Source organism: Ctenopharyngodon idella, chromosome 22 (assembly GCF_019924925.1).
Source record: "Ctenopharyngodon idella isolate HZGC_01 chromosome 22, HZGC01, whole genome shotgun sequence".
NCBI lineage: Eukaryota > Metazoa > Chordata > Actinopteri > Cypriniformes > Xenocyprididae > Ctenopharyngodon > Ctenopharyngodon idella.
In genome coordinates, this window is record NC_067241.1 from 9,697,546 (window position 1) to 9,719,918 (window position 22,373).

Below are 22,373 nucleotides of genomic sequence, written 5' to 3' on the forward strand. Positions count from 1 at the left end.
GCTTAAAATGAACCCAAAATAGGTTGGAAATTAAAAAGCAGACATTATTACTAGAGGCAACAGTAATAATCAAAAGGTGAACATTTATCAATAAGCAATTTAATAAATGTTTATTATTTAATTATTATTTATTAAACTTATTAATGGATCATTGATGAATAAGGTTTTTAAAAGTGTAAAAAAAAAAAAAAAAACATAATAGAGAAATAATTAATTTTGAAGTTTTATTAAGTGTTAACAATGAGATTATGTGTTTTTTTTATAATCAATTAACACTGCTTTTGTCATTTTTTACAAGACGGACAAAACTCGTCACCAAAAAAGTCATTCGGTTTATCCAAAATTTCGGTTTTACCCAATGACATATTTGGTTATACCAAATGACCATTTTCAAACAAATTTTTTAAATGATATTTTCAAACAATGACAGACTGATATCTAGCTAGCTAGCAAAAGGACAATCAAACATTTTATATTTAGTACAAGTTTTTAAAATATTACAACATTTTCCATGTTTTATAGCGGTTGTAACGAATGACCTGATGTTTCGGGACATGCATATGAGCAAGTGAAAACATGAATTTTTCAAATAGTTGAAAGAGAGTTAGTTACTTTGATTCATGACCATGTGGTCCTTTGCAGGTGTCTGAATGATGTCATATCCTGTCACATGATACTGACTGCATAACTTGATACAAAATGGTCCCTTTATATTGGTTACTCCGAGTGACATCAATGGAATTCATTTTTCTGGACTTCTACACATAATTTTAATACCATTTTGCACTTTGTTGATATATGATGTTATAAAATCATGCCAGAATAAAAAATATATACATTTATTACATTTTAAGATATTTTAATCACAAATGAAATGGCTGTATTGGCCTTTGGATGGTTAAACCGAATGACCTTTTGACACTTCAAAATCTTTACAATACCTTTATGAAGCAAAATATAATTAAAACCTTTTGGATTCAATAAAAGAGATCTAGTTGTACTACCTTACATAATTTTGATGTCATATCTTTGTTTTTTATTATTATTATTAAGGCCTTTGGACAAAAAAATGACCCGTCACGTCATTGACCCTAATAAATGTTAATTTATTAAACATATTAATTAATGTTCATTTCTGACCTATTTTGGGTTCATTTTAAGCAAACAATATAGTAATTATTAAATAATAACAACCTAGTCACTGGGTTTGTCCATATTTAACCCAACTTTTTAGAGTGTACTATATAAATAATACTAAAATAACATTAACATTGATTCTGTTATTAGTGTTTTTACAGATTAATGTTAAATTAATGTTAGGTGCTTGAAAGAAATCTAAAATAGAGGAAATCAGCATATAGATTTAAATATATTGACTAATACCAATAAACTAAATAGTCCAGCCAATATGGTACCAGTATATTGTGTATCCCTGTTCATCAGACAATTTGCAACTTTCAAAACTCTGTTTAAAGAGAAAACTGCCATTAAAAAAGCCTAAAAATATTTCAAATTCTGAAGTGCAACTGAACAGAACAGAATATAGGGTTCTTGAGACATTCATGGCACAAAATGCTGAAAAAATGACCAAAATGCCCATCCCTAATTAGAAATGGTGGTAAACACGTCACAGCTCACTGACTGTTTAGACAAACACAGCAAAAAAACATCCCACTCCATCTGCAGGGGTACGGCCCATGATGATGTCAACGATCACAACCACGATCTCTTCTCTACACCTGCACATGGCCAACCACAAACACAAACAACCATCAAACATTCCCAGCCAGTGTGTGCTGAGGGAGGGTCTTTCAGTAATACAGAATAATTTAGCTCAGCGTTTGGGGCTCCTAAAAGGCACTGAGATGAATGGACTGATAAAACAGGCCATCCCAGTTGAGATGCTCCCTTAGGCGGAGCAGAGGCTAGACTACACACAAACACATGCAGCTAAGGACAGAGAGGGCCATATATTACACATATTTGAGTTAGCAAAAGTGAGTTTGCAGTCTGTATTGAAAAATCGAGAGCTTGTGAATCTTAATCATATTGAAGAGGCGAATCTGTATTAAAGGATTAGTTCACTTCTGAATTTAAATTTCCTGATCATTTACTCAACCCCATCCCCCATGTAATCCAAGATGTTTTTGTCTTTCTTTATTCAGTCGAAAAAAAATTAAGGTTTTTGAGGAAAACATTCCAGGATTTTTCTCCATATAGTGGACTTCAACAGGGTTCAACGGGTTGAAGGTCCAAATTGCAGTTTCAGTTCAGCTTCAAAGGGCTCTACATGATCCCAGATGAGGAATAAGGGTCTTGTCTAGCAAAACGATCGTTCATTTTCTAAAAAAAATAATAAAATTGATATACTTTTAACCACAAATGCTCGTCTTGCACTGCGCCAAGCATGACGTAATCGTGTTGGAAAGGTCATGCGTGACATAGGCGGAAGTACAGATCCAGTGTCTACAAAGCGAACGTGCAAAGACTAAGTCAAACTGCCTTTACAAAAAAGGTAAAATAACCTTTTTTGCCCTACCGCGGTACTTCCGCCTATGTCACACGTGACTTTTCCAACGTGATTACGTAATGTGTGGCGGATCGCAGAGCAGTGATAGACGAGCATTTGTGGTTAATAAGTATATACATTTTAATTTTTTTTTGAAAATGAACGATGGTTTTGCTAGAGAAGACCCTTATTCCTCGGCTGAGATCGTGTAGAGCCCTTTGAAGCTGCACTGAAACTGCAATTTGGACCTTCAACCCATTGGTAGCTGTTGAAGTCCGCTATATAGAGAAGAATCCTGAAATGTTTTCCTCAAAAACCTTAATTTCTTTTCGACTGAAGAAAGAAAGACATGAACATCTTGGATGACATGGGGGTGAGTCAATTATTAGGAAATTTTAATTCTGAAGTGAACTGATCCTTTAACACCCAGCTCTACTCAGAAGATTTTCTTTTAAAACACAAAGACATTCAATAGTTTTTAAACATGTAAGAGTCCAAATACTTTTTGGGCTCCCTGTACTTGATGTTTTTATATTGTCTTGAGATTCTCACTATCCTGTCCTACCCCAGACCACAAAATAAAAGAAGCTTTAGAACAAAATAAGCAAAAGAGAGAACAGCGTTCTTCTGCAACAGTTGCTCAGTGTTTGGAGAGAGAGAAAGGGAGGAAAGAGAGGAACGTTAAGGGCTATTAATAGTGTCCACAGACGCTGGTGTCAACTGCATGTGATGGCTGTGTGACTGTTTCCTCCAGCCACCTCTTTCTCCCTCTCTCAACATCATTTCTTCTTTCTCCCTCTTCTGAAATCCCCTCTGCTTTCTCTTGCTTCATCAAGTTGAACGATCTGCTATATCGGTAACCATTTTGAAGCGCTAAACCTTTTTTTTGCAAAAAAAAAAAAAAAAAAAAAAACTTGGATGGAAACCTTGCTATTTTCATGTTTCTGTCTTGAGCTGATATTAAAAAAATTCTCCTTCTTCTTCTCCTCTCATGCCTTCATCCCTATAAGCAATTTCATCCCGTCATTCTCACTTAACTCTCCTGCTACAGGTCATTTAAGGTGAGTCAGATGAGGACCTATTTTCATGTGTGGATGATGTGTGGATCTGTATTCACACTATTTTAAGCTGATTGTTTTGATGAGTAATACTGTAAGTGACGCGTCTGAGAAAAAACAGTTTGTTAGTTATAACGACAGACTGATCATTGTCTTCATACCGAGCTGCTGATCAGTCCACTCTAATGTCAAATTACTACTACACACAAGCACACCGATGAGGTAAATAACAGAATGCAGTACTGTAATTAGTTTTCACTTAAAATCAGTGTAAAAGGACATCAGGATAAAAGGCCACAGGAGAATTGGCTCCCCGACTGAGCCTGGTTTCTCCCAAGGTTTTTTTCTCCATTCTGTCACCTGATGGAGTTTGGGTTCCTCGCCACTGCCGCCTCTGGCTTTCTTAGTTGGGGACACCTACTATTACAATATTATATAGATGAATAGATGAAATGCACTAAATTAATAACTGATGATTTTTACAACAGAACTACAACCCGAATTCTGGAAATGTTGGGATGTTTTTTAAATTTGAATTTGAAAACTAAAAGACTTTAAAATCACATGAGCCAATATTTTATCCACAATAGAACATAGATAACATAACAAATGTTTAAACTGAGAAATTTTACACTTTTATCCACTAAATGAGCTCATTTCAAATTTGATGCCTGCTACAGGTCTCAAAAAAGTTGGCACGGGGGCAACAAATGGCTGAAAAAGCAGGAAATTTTGAAAAAATTCAGCTGGGAGAACATCTAGCAACTAATTAAGTTAATTGATATCAGGTCTGTAACATGATTAGATATAAAAGCGATGTCTTAGAGAGGCAGAGTCTTTCAGAAGTAAAGATGGGCAGAGGCTCTCCAATCTCTGAAAGAGTGAATAAAAAGATTGTAGAATACTTTAAAAACAATGTTCCTCAATATCAAATTGCAAAGGCTTTGCAAATCTCATCATCTACAGTGCATAACATCATCAAAAGATTCAGAGAAACTGGAGAAATCTCTGTGCGTAAGGGACAAGGCCGAAGACCTTTATTGGATGCCCGTGGTCTTCGGGCCCTCAGACGACACTGCATCACTGGCATGATTGTGTCAATGACATTACTAAACGGGCCCAGGAATACTTCCAGAAACCACTGTCGGTAAACACAATCCGCCGTGCCATCTGCAGATGCCAACTAAAGCTCTATCATGCAAAAAGGAAGCCATATGTGAACATGGTCCAGAAGGGCCATTGTGTCCTGTGGGCCAAGGCTCATGTAAAACGGACTGTTTCAAAGTGGAAAAGTGTACTATGGTCAGACGAGTCCAAATTTGATATTCTTGTTAAAAATCACGGACGCCGTGTTCTCTGTGCTAAAGAGGAGGGAGACCTTCCAGCGTGTCATCAGCGTTCAGTTCAAAAGCCAGCATCTCTGATGGTATGGGGGTGCAAAAGTGCATACGGTATGGGCAGCTTGCATGTTTTAGAAGGCACTATGAATGCTGAAAAGGTTTTAGAGCAACACATGCTCCCCTCCAGACGACATCTATTTCAGGGAAGGCCTTGTGTATTTCAGCAGGAAAATGCAAAGCCACAAATTGCAGCTATTTCAACAGCACGGCTTTGTCGTAGAAGAGTCCGGGTGCTAAATTGGCCTGCCTGCAGTCCAGATCTTTCACCTATAGAGAACATTTGGCACATCATTAAAAGAAAGACGACCACGAACTCTTCAGCAGCTGGAAACCTATTTCAGGCAAGAAGGGGACCAAATTCTAACACCAAAACTCCAGAATGGTAGAAAAACTGCATAAACAGAACAGATCGGAACGCATGCCAGCTACAGCGACAATGGAGGCCTACATAGACGAGAGATTGTGCGAAGAGGTTAGAAACTCCCCCCTTTTTGTACAACTCTAGCATAGAAAGAATACAAAGATGTTTACATGGGTTGTAACTCGTGGCGAGCAATTGCTCAAAACTGTGCATGCGTCTGCGTATGCGTACAAGTCAAATGAAGTATACTTTGCAAGGCTGTGCGTTCGACTGTGGGTAAACTAGCGTACGCATAAAAAAAAGAAATATACCCAGGGCTTCACTTAAACACTGTTTCAGGTATTCTTCTGCCATACAATATAGTTCTGTGTAAAGAACAGACCAAAATTTAAGTCAGTATTCACTGATAATCTGCATTTATGTACAGAATTCAAATGAAAACCTTAAGGCCTTAGAATACTTCTTTTATGTTTTTTTTTTTTCACTGCAAACTGTTGTTGTATGGAAAATAGCTGCATCACATTTCTTTAGACACATCTAAGTCTGTGTTTCACTGAAAAAAATAGCAGCATGTGGTTTGGAACAACATGAAGGTGAGTAAATAATGATTTGGGGTTAAATAATTCCTTTAAAATTCAATCAAGAGAACCAGGTGACCTTTGAAACAAGTTCCATTTAGTTGAAATTTGTACCACAGGACAGATATAAGATTCTCTATTTCTCACATCTGATATAAACCTTCAGGCAATGGCCATGATATGAACATGCTGATAGACAAGATCTTCACATGGGTGCTCGAGTGCGAGTCGGCCTCACAGCTTTGTTTTAAGCTGAGCTCAACAACAGGTCAGAGCTGATCTAGGTGTCTGGATCTGTGTTACCTGTGCATATTGGTACACAGTCACTGACCTGCTAATCGAATTGTAAGGGAATCACTTTCTCTCAGTTCCTCCTATTCACGTCAATTAGCCCCCCTGAGTGAACTGAATGGGAGGAATGTCTCATAAAGAAAGCAGAACACCCAAAGCAAAGAGAGAGCGAGCGAAAATAGTATTTGAATAGGACAAATCTGGGGCAGCCTCTTCATTATGAGGGTACACAGAGCATGGAGGGCGCATCCATCTTAACTTTCCATCATACCAGTTTCCTTTCCTTTATCAGTGAAATGTTCATGAGATGAATCTTCATCTGGCCTTCTGATTCTACCATTTGTTCTGTCGAGAGCTGACCTGCTCACCTCGTCTCTGCCTCTCTATTGCTCTCATACAAACACACGTTTTTAACTAGCCTTTTCACCAATAATACCACACACTGCCATATTGTCTCACTAAGCTACACAGGTGAACTAAATCGGCAGGTGTGTTTAGGTTTAGTCAATTATTATAAAAAAACTCAACGGCTTAGAAAACCTGAACTCTTCAGCTCAGAAAATGACATTATGAAGATTAATCATTTGAGAAAGAGTCATTCTTATTGAAAACATGCATCTTCTCTCTAAAACAGGTCTCAATACATGAATGCTGTAAAAAAAAAAAAAAATCGGCATGGTTTCATTTTTGTGTCACTAAATGCTTTTCTAAATGGTAAAATGCAAAGAAAAAAAAAAAAGAAATGCATGAATAGGGACCACTAACTGAAATGGGCTTTCAAAAGGACGCTGTTTCTAAACTGATCCATACAAACCATTATCATGAGAAAACATAACTAATTTATGAGTTGGCAATTCCATATGAATTCGTCCAATTTGATTCGTATGGAATCAAAGGAAAAATAAGCCTGAAGGTCCATCGTTAAACCTGTCAGCGCAGCATAAGCAGAAGAGATTGTACAGATTCATACAAATGCCCACCAATTTGACAAAATGAGTGTGTTGGTCTAACTAACCCCTAAACAGACACATGATGATGATAATGGTGATGAAAAGGGGAGGAATTCTTAGAAATGTACTCATACACTCTAAAAAATGCTGGGTTAAAAACAACCTAAGTTGGGTTGAAAAAATTGACAAACCCAGCGGTTGGGTTAAATGTTTGCTCAGCGTGCTGGGCAGTTTTATTTAACCCAACTATTGTTTAAAATTACTATACGGCTGGCTTAAAATGAACCCAAAATAGGTTGGAAATTAAAAATCAGAAACATAATTACTAGAGGCAACAATGATAATCAAAAGGTAAACAATTATTAATAAGCAATTTAATAAATGTTTATTGTTTAATTATTATTCATTACACTTATTAATAAATATTTATAAATGTTAATTTCCAATACTTTGGGTTCATTTTAAACAAGCAATACAGTAATTTTTAAACAATAGTTTAACCTCTGGGTTAAAACTGCCCATTCGCTGGGTTTGTCCATTTTCAACCCAACTTGGGTTGTTTTATGTTGGCTTCCTAAATTAAAAACAAAAACATTTCTACTAATAGTTTGATCTACTAATTTTAAAAATATCAAGTAGTGTATAACCATCAAGTGAAATGTACTAAAATACTTTCCATGTAGTTTGAATACACTTGAGTTTACTCAATGAATACAATACTTAAAAGGTCAAGGTAGCAAAAATTTCAAGTACTGCACAAAAAAAAAAAAAAAAAAAAAAAAATATCAAGAGGTTTTCCCAGGACTACTTGACCTGAACAAAATATGCTTTTACATAAAAAAAATAAAATAAAATAAATAAAATATGTTATATTTTGTAAAAGCTTCTTTAACACTCATGAAGATCAAAAGGTTTCCTCTCTGTCTGGTTTGCTTGTCACATGACAACAAAATGTCTTCCATGCTGGTCACACTACACTGACTTTTCAAAACCGTATTTATTTTACACTATTTTTTACTACTAATAATAATATTAATAAAAGGTTGATATAATATAATAAATAATATGCCAAACCATTCACGTCAGCATTAAAAAAAAAATTTGTTTTGTTTTGTAAACTATGGCGTTTTTTTAAGACTCACAAAAAAAAAAAAAAAAAAAAAAAAATCAAACATAAATTGAAAAACATTCAGAAACTGAAAACAACGTCACAAAGAGGTATGTTCAAGGTATCGCCTGTATAAATGAAATTTTAATACATATTTTTAACTAGCAGACCATATTAAATGCACATTTCACAATAAATGTTTGATTCGTTAGCTCTAAATTTCACCAAGGGTAAATTGGTGTTGATTGTTAGTGTCTGATAGTGATAACAGCTTCCGGACAATCGGGTGGCAGAGCTGCCACCGTTCCCGTGGATACCGGGCGGAGTGACACACGAACAAGTGGTTACCGGAGACACGAGAGTGACATGAACTCCACTACAGATATACAACCGTGAACAAGATTCACCGGCAGCGCGATGCGTAAACATGTGCTCCATTGTGCGTCTGGCGCAGGATTTGCATAGGCAAATGTCACGCAGTATTACGCTTTTGATAAGCATACGGGGAAAAGAGCACCCATACTAACCGTTGCTTTGATGGGGACGTACAGGACCGGTCTGTCCGCTGCCCCGTTCTCGTTCGGCTCGCCGTCAGTGTTGCCCACCTGGAAACCTTTGGATTTCACCCAGAACTTAAATTTGGCGTTGATGTGGTTGCTCTCGATATAGACGCCCTCCGAGTCGTCGCTCTGTAAGAGGGTCTGCAGAATTTTGTTGTATTTTCGCCGGGTGACGGTCTTTGTTTTGCCGGAGTCCCCGTAAGTGCGAAGGCACCACTCCTGAAAATCACCAAACATCTCCGCCTCGGACACCGCGGGGCTTCGGCTCCTTCTCGTTAAATCCATCCGTTTTTTGGTTGACATGGCTTTGTCGGTCCTCCTCCGGAACGAAAGAGGCTTTGTAAAAATGTTAAATATGTAGATATAGCTTCTAATTTACCGCGAATACAAATGAAAATACTCTTCAAATCGCGGTGTGTTTGTCAAACCTCGCACCTGTTAACGGAGCCGTTTCTTCTGTCCCACAGGATGGCAAACAAATGACAGTCCCGCGTCTCCTGTTGAGGAACTGAAAGAGGGGCCGTCCTACAAACGGCTTTCGCCCACCTGTAAGCTGAGGGCTAATTAAAACAAACAGTCCATCGCCTAAATAACCTAAATACGACGATTAGGATGTGTTAATACACACAGGAGTCTAAATAATGAGGAGCAAGTGATTCTCTCAGCGTTCGTTGAAGCTCGCGCGCCGGTCGGCTCAGTGAATGAACTGCCGCTCCACCTGAAATCGCTCACCACCTGTTAGAATGAGCTCGACGCTCATCGCGCCTGTTCACGCGGAGGACGGGATTGTGCGTGTAATGTGAGTTATGTGAGGAATACTAACCGACACACGAGGCGGTCGGGTGGATGGGTTTGAGCAGCGTCCCATGCGCTGTGGGACAGTTCAGATCCAGGAAGTGCACGCGTTCAGATAGCCCAAATCAACACAAAGCAGATGAGTGTCCTGCAGAAACCAATTTTGGACTAGGAGGTTATTGCGTTTACATGTTATTTATTTATTTATTTATTTATTTATTTAATTACATTTTTTGTATGTAATTTATGCTACTGTATCCAGGCAAACCGAATGTAAGGCGTATTTAGTACAATGAAATTACATGAGAAACTGATATTTATAGCAACTCTGAGACCTTCAATAATTTAATAGATGCCGGTGTAAACAGGGTTTTACAAAGAATACTCGGCTGCATTTTTCTAAAACCCGGACAGCTCCATGAAGTTTGACTAAAAGGAGATTGCAGTAAGAGATCGGTATTGTACTGTAGTCCTTTATATATTTAAAACACTTAATTAACTTATATTTTCATGAAAGTAGCTTTCCTGACCTGTAGCTCAAACAGTAGAGCATCGTGCTAACAACAATAAGGTCATGGGTTCGATTCCCAGTGAATGCATGTGCTGATAAAATGAATTTAAGTTGCTTTTGATAAAAGTGTCTGCCAAAATGCATGAATGTAAATATCAGTCTTTAAACTGTTAGTTAACTGTGGGTCTTCACAGGGTTCCCAGAGTCATGGAAAACCTGGACATATTTAAATTTGATTGTGATTTCAAGACCTAGGAAACTCTTGGAAATTGCTCTTTTTTTTATGATTAAAAACAAAAACTTAATAATAGTAATAATAATACTTTAATCATTAATTTAAAAAAAATTGATGACTAGATGTTGTGGAATTAACTTTCATTTAGAAACATATGCCCTGAGGAAAAATATATTTGATCATGAGAGTTTGCTCTTTCATATATTAGGAGACTCAGTGGAGTTAAAGATATGTAAAATATAAGAATAATTAAAATGAAATGAATAGTCTTTAATCGAGTCCTGGATCCCATCTCCTCCTCTCTCGCACTGTCTACTCTACACTATCCTATCGCAATAAAGGCAAAAAATTAAATCTTTAAAAAAAAATATAATCATTAAATAATCAACCAACCAATACTTATCCAAGTGCTTAGAGAGAGAAATACTACTGCAGATAATTAAATAAAGTGGGCGATCGAGGAGACCTTGAGTGAACAGTGAGCATGGACATTCTGTGCTGGGCTGAGTGTGTTTGTGTAACTTCCAAGTGCCATGTTACTGAATCAGACACAACATACAGATACACATTCAGTGCGCTGAAAGTACAAACAATTGGGTGTCATAGTAAAAAAGAGGAAATTTCTGAAATTTCTGGACAGCTCAACTCCATTTAATAAATTTCTGTGACCTTTTGCCTATGTCTATTAGCTTTGAAGGCATCAATACATTATTGTACTTCTAAAAAAATGACAAAAAAGTACAATTTAAAAACTTCTTTTTCCAGGAAAACTAACAATACATATTGATGACTCATCCTGCACTACACAGATTTTTGTCCAATCACATGCACCCTAGAATGAGTATGCCCCTCCTCCTGCCAACTAGCAACTACCAAACCATGGTTAATGACTCAATTGGCTAACAAAATCTTGTTTTAATAGGGAATAAATCAACAATGCCTGTCAAGTGACAATACAGAAATTCATATACAATGCATATCAGTCTGATTTTAAAGGGTTTTTAGTCATGTAGTTTTGTGTTTTTCTTCTGATTTATGAAAAACAAGTGAAGAGTAACTTCAGTTTATGACTTAGGAATTAGTAGGTCTTTTGTATACACCCTAATCCTAAAAACGCTCCCTCTCAGCAAAAGTTAGCAGTGGGCACTGGGAAACAAAGCACTGGGTAGAACGAGCTATATTAAAATAGCCTTTTGCTTTGGGAAGTGAAAGTGGGTTTCAAAACCCTGCTGACTCCCTCCCTGCCTTCTTTTCCCCTTTTCAGCTGTGGCCCAAGAGAGAAGCGAGCATCTGCTTCCAGAGAAAAGTGGTCAGTCATCTGTGGTTAGCCCACTAAAGTCTCTTCCCTGAAATGTTTGTCACTCTGTCTGTCGAAATCACAACCGCTGGTTTGGGCCGCACCATGTTCCAGTAGGCCTCTCAAGACACTTATGTTGTCATCTGGGACTGTTTGGATTGTTAGTATTGTGCAGTCAGAGCGGCATGCTTTAAACTTCCCATCAATTACTGTATGTATGTAGTGGAAATAAACATTCATTGAAATGTGTTCATATTATAACGTTCTGAAACTGAATTATGCAGATGTATAGTGCGTTGACTTTCTGTTATCCTTGTTTTTTACTTGTTGAGTGTAGCTGTCTAGCTCCACATGGGACTGGAGATATGTGTGTAAGGCTCTGCTCTACAGGACTGTGTGTAAGGGTGGTATAGTTATGTCTATCTGTTGCTATGACGGCAGTCATCAGCAGAGGCTGTGAGTGGGTGTAGGGTACAGTGTGCTGCTTATCCCTGCTGAATTACTTGCATGGGTTTGTGCAATTCGGACTGCTTCCATTACTGCAAATGTGAAATGTTTTATGCTGATCAAATGAATTTCTAATTCATTCAATTTCAAATTTAATTCAACAAATCAACTCATAGGCAGACATGCATTTACATTTACATGCATGCTTTACATTTGTTGTCTTTAAGTTAAGTCCCACACAGTGCCTTAATACAGCATGGAAAAATAAAAAATAACTTTGATGAAATCATTCACAACAGACTTCCTGCCATGTTCCATGTCTGCACACCCCTTCCAACATAAAAAAAAAGGTCAAATATAAAATAAAACGATAAAAATAAAATACAAAAAATAATAAAAGTTGATTTCACACTCTTAGGAGCCCTTCAAAACTCTTCATGAGTTTTGAGGGTGTGAAAGCACTGTCAACGCACCTACTCTGTAGATTGTCATGTGAAACGAAACGATACCCAATCAGAAAGTGAGCTGACGGAAACATAACATGACTTCATCCAAAAAAAAATTTCCCGCCAATTTTCTGTAAAAAGCAGTACAAACACTGGCTGCGTCTGAAAAATTAGGCAGCTGACTTGTTGCCTCACTGCATTAGGCAATGACTCTGCAGGCAGCGTTTGCGTGTGAAGGCACCTCATGAAACTGATTTTGGTGAGAACTAAACAAATATTTAATTGCTACAGTAGTAATTTCTCACTAGAAATGACATCAGAAGTGGAAACATTGGTCAAAAACATACATTTACACAAACTGACCAACCACAACTTTCAGACGCCATCTTTCTTCTTCTAGCTCAACTGTCACCGAATGGAGCGCACAGGATTGTGGGATATCACATGCAGAGAAGGACACATCTACACTGCCTTCAAAAATCGATGAGATGAAGGTTTTTCAGGAGAGAGGAAGTCATGCTAACATTGGATTCGGATTGATGCCTTCCTACCTTGGAATGCGTCCTCCAAAGGCAGCATTTTTAAGTTTTCAGATGCAGTCACTATTATCACAATTTCTTCTTGCCTGTCATCCGCCATGTTTGTTTACCCTGTTGAAAAAACCAGCATATGCCTGTTAGGTATGTTTTGAAGCATGGCAGATGGTTTGAGCTGGTTTATGCTGGTCCTTAGTTGGTCCTTTGCTGGTCATGAGCTGGTTTAAGCTGGTCCTAAGCTAGGGTGACCTATACATCCTCTTTTTCTCAGACATGTCCTGGCCAGGATTTCTAAATTGCCTAAAATGTCCCGGTTTTGGCTTTGTTTTAATACTTGTTGAAGGTAATGGCTAAAAAGTAATTTGAAGAATAGCATGCAGGCATTGTACATAATGGCTTGCGAGAATGCGGAATCTACAGAGATCGGTTAAAGCATTGCAAATACGACAACATTTTAATGCATGAGGACTGTCAACAGGAACAGTGGCATGCACAGACCTCCACATAGAAATCACATTACGAAATTACGTTCCGGGGCACCTCGATACGACCAGAAAGGGCACTTTCACGATTAAAGGGGCAGGGGCTCAAGCCATTTTACGCATTTTGGAAATCCTGGCAGGGACATGTCAAGGAAAAAGAGGACGTATGGTCACCGTACCTAAGGATGGCGTCTGAAAGTTGTTGTGGTTGTTGGTACGTTTTTGACCAACGTTTTCCACTTCTGATGCAATTTCTAGCGAGAAATTGCTATTGTAGTAATTAAATATTTGTTTAGTTCTCACCAAATCTCACTCTATTACGCTGCCTCATAAGTCTGTCCGAAGTCAGTTTCATGAGGTGCCTTTATATGCAAACGCTGCCTGCAGAGTCACTGCCTATAAGCAGTGAGGCAACAAATCAGCTGCCTAAGTTTTCGGATGCAGCTGGAGTCTGTTAGTGTGTGGTGTGCTGACTTTGTCACATTGTGGCACTCCACACACTAGAGAAACAAAACTGTTAAATGCATGATTTTTTTAATCGTTATGTTTGTGGTCTCTCACATTTTGAAAATCGGAAAAGTTTTTTTTTTTTAATCTTTTAGTGTGGGCTAGCCTTTTGTTGTGGGAATTAAATAATATTGTTTTTTCCCCCTGCATGTCATGTATTGGAGAATTGGAGAAGGTATAGGGGCAATAAAGCAAAACCTGGACACCTTACACGTAACTAAGAGCATTATGGAGTGATCCTATGACATAAAAGTCTCTCACCAAGTAGTACATTTTGTATAATCATCACCCCACTACCTTTGAAGTTCCTACCACCAACGTTCCTGTGTCCGGTTGCGTGCCAGCAGCCGTTCTATGCACACGCTGATCTCTAGCCTCATCTTTCACAGGAAGCTGAACAGGGGGAACTCAAGACATGTCTGTCTTGATCAATATCTCACAGTGTCATCACATGGGCTTAGTGTGGCTGAGAATCAGTTGTGTGTCAGGGCAACAATTGAAAATAAAAGTACTGAAATCGATTTGGAAAGATGCGATGTTGAGAATGACAGATGTAGAGTGAGACTAAGGTAACAAAACTAAATTGTGCAGAGCAATCGATCTTTTCTCATCTCAAACAACTTTCTTGGGAAAGACATCTCATATTGAACACTATTTTTTTTTGCTTAAATATATGTAGAGGTTTGGATATGTTATATTGTTTATACCCTAACCTGTGTTCTGCATGAATGCTATCACAAACACAAGCTAACGGATGATCCATTCTCAATGCCGATTCATTGTTTGTCTGTTTTGCGATGTCCCAGTGGCCGAAACTAGGGCAGCACTGGTCTCTTGAAACACTGTGGAGCCAAACACCCATCAATCCCTTGCGCTGCACCTCATTACCGGGCTGTCCTAAGACTGTACACGGCCATAATAGCTGTTTAACGATCCTCTATCCATCTTCCATAATCAAAATGGTGCCTGGAGATACCAAAGACCTGGAATGCACTTCAAATGTATGTGCCATGTTGCTCCTATGGTCTAAGAGCAAAAAAAAAAAAAAAATAATAATAATAATAACAATCAAGATGTTAAGCACGACACAGCTCTAAGCATTAGAGAAGATTCTACTTTCAGTACATTAGATTCTTAGCAACCATAGCCTTGATGTCTTTTTTAAACAACAGGTAGCCCTTTCAGGTAAAAAGCCTTAGGTCACATTCACACAGAAAACATTTTTGTTCTCAAAAACAGCAGGAAGGAGTGGAAAAGAATAACATTTCTTTTAAGACACGTTCTTCAAAGTTAAACAATAGCTAAAAGCTTTATCATATATATTACAAAACAAATAAAAACAAAAAAGCAACACTGGAAAAAAACAGAGACACAGTGTAATGCTAAAAACGTCCATCTTACACTTGCAATTAAAAAATAGCACAGACTGAACATCCTGTGTGAAAAGATCCCTTGTAAATTTTATCAACAGTAGATCCAGACCCATAGTGAATCATATAGTGTTGACTGCAGTATTAGCATCTATGCTAGCAATGTGATTGATTGGCTGAGAAAGTATATAAAAGTATTAAAGTATTAAACCGCAACCCATTAACCTAACTTAACGTGACACACATGAAATCAACCAAGAAATCACTCCATGAAAGCAGTTTTCATTCCTGTTTTGATGTATTTTCTATTAAAACAGGAAGCTGGGGTGGTCATATCAAAGGGCTTGTCCTTTTAGCATTCAGTTTATATCACAGGCGAGAACCATGATTTGCTCATTGCTATTGTTAATCAGAGGCAATTTCATCAATGTTTTTGGTTTGTTTGTTTTTTCTCAGAAAAGAAAGACTTAATTTTAAGTGTTCATTTTGAATTTTTTTATAACTACAAAAACACATTGTAACAAATGTGAATATAATTGTCACATTGTAAAAAATGTGTACACTAGAACATAAACATACAGTTTGCTTTGAGGCAATACAAATAAGGGCTAATTTGTTAGCTCACTTCTGTCCATTTCAGTATAACATGTCAAATGAAGATGTAGATTTCAGATCCATTTATGGAAACACCCACTCAGAAACATCCATAAATATTATCCACTAATGAGCACATCTCTCTTTTTGGATCACCCGCAATTAAAGACTTCAGTTTTTCTTAACACACTTGGTCAGTTTATCTGTCCTTTTTTCATTTGTTTGAACTTTGCCTCTTACCTGTCTTCAGCTGGTGCCCTGAGGTCAAGCTAGCATGTACCGTCCTTACAACTGCCTGTAGGTGTTTACAGACAATATACAAGGATTGTGTTAGATGGAGGAATCAGTTGTTCAGTGACTCTCTTTTGTTTGGGCTTTGTGTTGACTCTCCTCCCCTCCCTTTTTTGTCCCTGTACTTTTCCTTCTCCTACTCTGCCCTGTTATTCTCCTGAACGTTTGAGAGGAGAGACGGACATCTACAGCCATTGTCCACAGCTTATAAAGTGTGTTTTCTCTTTCTCCTGCTCACTCTGTTTTTTTCTTTTTACTTCTTTTCTGTATATGCGTGGGTTAGTCTGTGCAGGTCATCACACAGGAAGAAGTGTTTTTTTTTTTTTTTTTTGTCTCATTTGAGGTGCTACAGCTCTGTGCCGGCGGCAGCGATGCCCTTGGCCTCACCTTATGACCCTTTTCTCACAACTTAAATTAGCCTCTCCTCTCTTTGTCTCACCATCCTCTCCCATGTTCACATCCGTTACTCCAACTCCATCATTTGTAATCTACCCTTCATTTTCTTCACCCTGATTTGCCCTTTCTTTCTTCTCTGGGGTCTTTTTTCAGCTAGTCACTTTTCTAATGAGACTCATAGTTCTAAACGAACATTATAGCCAATGCTGACCTCTAGTGTCTAATGCACCTAACTGCAATTAATCAGATCTAGGATTCAAATTAAACATGACAAGAAAAACAACAAAACCTCTCTGTTTAGTGATGGTATTGTTATCCATACTTACATTCATCATATTACAATATGTGTACTAATAATATAACATAATACTACATATACCAAAATATTATTATATGTAAAAAGTATATGTATATACACTCTAGACCTTGGTTTAGTATACAAAATATACTATAATATGTTAAAAGCCTAATCCATACATCATAAATTATAATATAATATAATATTACAAATTATGCCAATATATTATTATGTAAAATGTATATGTATATACATTCTAGACCATGGTTTATTATACAAAATATTTTATATTATATTATATATTATATGATTATTATTATTATATTATATGATAAAAGCATAATCCATACATCATAAATAATAATATAATAAAATATAATATTCTTAAATGCATGTTCTGGGCTTCAGATTGCAGGGAAACACAATGAAATTAAAATGTTATTATATTATATTATATTATATTATATTATATTATATTATATTATATTATATTATATTATATTAATCGTATATTATATTACGGAGGTGTGGCTTATGCTTTTATCATATTATAATATGTACACTGTACTATACCAAAGTATAAAATATATTTTGTATTATTATTTGTGATTATGCTCAAAAAAAAAAAAAAAAAAAAGAGCAAAATCTTCTAATGGCTAAATGTTTATGGTTTTACACATTTCTTAGTTCTGAATTTTTACTAATTCTCTCATAAAATATTGCAACAAAAGAGAGGTGATGTAGAAAGTGTGTGTGTTGGCATTGGCATTATTTTTGTGCCCTACCCCCCCGACTACTGCATGAGGCTGTGTGGAGGGGGAGGAGAGGAGAGGTGGGGGATGGAGGGGGAGGGGTCAGCCTTGGGACAGGCCCGGCGTGCTAGTGGAGGGGAAGCAATGGGATGGCTCGGTTGCCAGGGTGATGAGAGAGACTGGAACTGAGGTGAGTGGTAACTAAGTAACAAGAGCAAACAACAGATGAGAGTTAGAATAATGCAGAAATACACATACGAGATTTACAGTATGACCAAAAAAATTTTTCACTCTTGTATGTCAAATCGCTTGTGTGATTTTAAAGAATACACAAATGCATATAAAGTGTCTGCACCTGCATTTCACTACTGCCTGTGTTAATATTCAGGAAACCCTGCATCACACTTTCTAAAGGCACACAAATTGAGGCCCTTCTTCCTTCAAAGCGCCCTGCGCAGCCTGTCTGTCCTGCCCAGATTAGGGCCAGAGCGCCTGGGGTGAAATACTGCAGGAAATCCCCCTGTGCACCACAGACCAATCTACACGGCACAGTGATGTCTGTGGCCTGCACCCGAGAGGAACTTAAATAAGAAACCATCAATTATTTTCCAGTGGACGAGAGACTAAAGAGGGTGTGTGTGTGTGTGTGTGTGTGTGTGTGTGTGTGTGTGTGTGTGTGTGTGTGCGTGTGCATGCTCATGAGAACACGACAGAGTGAAACAACAGTCTGAATGAAAGTGTGCACATGGCTCTGCGAAACGCAGATGGGGAAAGAACAGGACCGTATATGAAAGAGGAAGACTGTAGGAACCACACTGGTCTTGTTTCCTGTTTGAAACTGTGCCTTTGAGAGATTCATGGGGGGAAATGTGTGTGTGTGTGGGATGAGTATCAGTATCCTGGTGTTCAGCCCACTGAGCTCCTGTATGGGGCTGATGAAGTGCTAAACCCTCTTCTTCCTTTCTGAGCAACTGTTTCAGTCCTGTTTCTCACTCTGCTTATTTATTACCCTGGTGAAATCTGCAGATACCCCCCCTAACACACACACACACACACATTTCAGTGATGATTTTGTTGGAAGAAGAACTGCGGAAAGGATTTAAATATAGTAAAATGTGTTGGAGCCAATTTAAGATGCTTTTTTTCTGGCTTATTTCCAGTGTTGTTATGGTTAGCTATGTAAAAAAAAAAAAAAAAAAAAAAAGACAAAAGCACATAACAAAATTACTAAAACTATATATATATATATATATATATATATATATACACACACACACACACACACACACACTAGTAGCCTATTTATAAATATTTTCTTATTTATAATTATTTTATATATATATAAAACAGGATATTAATGGATAGATAGATAGATAGATAGATAGATAGATAGATAGATAGATAGATAGTTCACCCAAAAATGAAAATTCTGTCATTAATTACTCACCCTCATGTCATTTCAAACCCATAAGACTCTCGTTCATCTTCAGAACACAAATGAAGAACTGTTTGATAAAATCTGAGAGCTTTCTGTCCCTCCATTGACAGCTACACAACTGAAACTTTGACACTTCACATTCTAATCTATATGTACTGAGTTTGGCCCAAATTTTCTGAAGAGACTTGATCGCTTTATATGATGAACAGATTGAATTTAGGCTTTTATTCACATATAAACATTCATCAACTCACACATCAGTTGGTATAAACGGAAGATCAAGCATGATTGCTTGACGCGTGCGAGAACCAGTGAGGTTCCTTCTCGTGTGTTACGCAGCACATCTGAGCTTCTGGAAGAGTTTTGTTCTTGTGCATCATTCAGGTTCAGTTGAGCTTCTGTTTATGTTCGTTGATCGATGTTTTTATGTGAGTAAAAGCCTAAATTAAATCTGTTCATCATATAAAGCAATCGAGTTTCTTCAGAAAATTAGGACTAAACCGCTCGAATCATATGGATTAGTTTTACAATCTCTTTTATGAACTTTTTGAAGCGTCAAAGTGTCAGTTGTGTAGGCTGTCAACGGAGGGACAGAAATCGCTCGGATTTTATCAAAAAGATCTTAATTTGTGTTCTGAAGATGAACGAAAGTCTTACGGGTTTGGAACGACACGTAATTGATGACAGAATTCTCATTTTTGGGTGAATTAACCCTTTAATATCTGTTATTTCATACTTTATATTTTTCCTTACAATGATTTCATTAACAAAACATTAAAAAAAAAAAATTGAAAAAAGCTTCAGTGGCTGTATGAATGACTTTCAATATACATCAATATACAGCATGCAGAGGCTAACTGGACTGTGTTAACTTTAATAATTTAAACATTTCTTGTCCTAAAACCCAGTTTTACACACTAGGCTACTTTGAAAACATCATTTATAACATTTCAGTGTTAAATGGCATTTAACGGCCCATCCAAATACTTCAGAAAACTGTCCAAACCATATTTTCTTTATCTCAGAATGTGCACCTATACATACATTGTAGACAATATATGATTGTTTTTTGTTTCTTTTTTGTTTTTTATCAGTATATGGCAGATGTTTGGAGAATTGCTTTAGGGTGTCTAGTTAATTCTCGTGGGAATTTAACTTCCTCTTTTTGCTGTCTAGAGTAACAGTAACTTTCCCCTATCCCTTTCTCTACTCTCAGTTACACACATACCTCACACACACACACACACACACACACCAGGTGTTTGGTGGACGGCAGGTGTGAACAAGCATGACAGGCCTGAAGAAGTAGAAATGTGAAAATCAAAGAGCAGTTTTGGAATTTATTCAGACAGTCTGTTTAACATCATGCACGTATTATCGCTGACTTTACTCATATTTATTGCTTACTGATGGATTCATGGCAACAGTTTACTGCCTGAAGCTTTTTTATTTCCTATAAGTCAAAGTCAAACAAAAGCTAATAGTATTTCACAATATTTTAAATCTGTTTGTAAATAGAATTAGTACACTCTGTTCAATAACAAAATGAAACTTATATGTAACAAAAAATGTCAGTTCTGATTCAAAAGAAGTTTTTTAGCCATAGTTTTAGATATTACGTGCAGATTAACAGAAAGAATAGCTTTCAAGTTAAATTGATCAATGTGATGTATTAGTATTATTGTTGAAATATCAGATGAATTTTGTAATATATTTGTACAGCGGACAGATGGTAGTTTTCAATTGAAGGATTTTCCTCTTACGTTGTGATGAACACACCCTTTAAATGCAGAGAGGGGTAATTTGATTTTAACTGACACGGCTTAAGAACTGATTGGAACTGATAGGCCTTTTTCTTCCAGAACAGCAATTGTTCATGTAAAACACCGTCCCAAGAACACTGCCACAGCATCATTTGATATTTTGATCTGCACCTTAGGCTACATTTTGAGGCCAAACTGAGGTCAGCGATGAATGATTGATTTTACATTCACAACATTTTGGTGTACTGACTGAACAACAACTACGTTGTTTTAACTACGAGGTTTTAACTACGAGGGTTTACACTGAGATGCTCCACTTTCCAGATACCATGCAGTATGAAGAGCTATCTAGCCTTGATACCTGTCGGCTTTTATAAAAGAGAGTTTGAGTAATTTTCTTTGGTAAGTGAAGTTTGCTTTCTTCTCCAGCTCTCCCATCTTCAGAAGTGCTTGTTGAAACAAGTTGTTTCACATAATAAAGCAAACCATCCATAGATGTTCAAATATTTTCCTTTACTTTTATGTTTCTTTGATATTTTTTATGCAAGATAAATCTATATGCTCTCATTGACAAATCTAAATTTTTATTCAATAGTTTCATTTGACTAATATGACCGTAAATATAAGGATTAATGCACTGTGTAAGGATGATCTCGGTAAACGTTTTAACACAGCACATACGTAAACCATTACTCTCTATTTATGCTGGAAAAACGAATCTTAGCAGTGATGATGGGCGTTATGTTCTATTTTATTTCATAAACCTCCTTTAAGATGTTTGGACTTCACTAGTTAAGATGTTTTTGCTGTCTTCTGTGAATTGCTTGGCTTAAAATGAGGACTGAGACTTGGCCCTTGCAAAACATGGAATTTTCTCTGTTTTGACCACTCACATACAATTTACCTAAAAATCGTGACGTGAAGTGTTTGTTTAGTTGCTCCCACCACTACCATATGTTATAGTTAGGATAAGATTGTTTTGTTGGAAAACCTTGTTCAGTGTTTTTTAGCAGCTTCAAGACCACCATAGCAAGCAAGCAGATACAACTTATATGACAGTCTCTTCTAGAGAATGGTTTTGAGCTTCCTCCCACATGCATAAGTCAACTCATAAATTGGTCATAAAGAGCATTTATATGATAGCAACAGCTAGAACATGTTTGTTTAGGGCAGGGTCCTAAAACTCATTTTTATATTCACAGGAACATCTTATATAGGAGGATCAAAATGGACTGTGATAGCAGGGCCTCAAAATGCTTCTGGCTTTTTTAGGTTTTAAAGGGTTAGTTCACCTAAAAATGAAAATTCTGTCATTAATTACTCACCCTCATTTCATTCCAAACCCGTAAGACTTTCGTTCATCTTCAGAACACAATTGAAAATCTTTTTGATGAAATCTG

General features: G+C 37.0%; 1 protein-coding gene across 1 annotated transcript in view; it reads right to left on the reverse strand.

Moving 5' to 3' along the window:
* nol4lb (nucleolar protein 4-like b) overlaps positions 1-9,681 on the reverse strand; it is a 114,991-nt gene extending 105,310 nt beyond the window's left edge. The window contains 1 exon segment of the mRNA XM_051878998.1: positions 8,783-9,681. Within this exon segment, the coding sequence (XP_051734958.1) occupies positions 8,783-9,118 (336 nt within the window). The 5' untranslated portion in view covers positions 9,119-9,681.
* Positions 9,682-22,373: the final 12,692 nt, after the last annotated feature.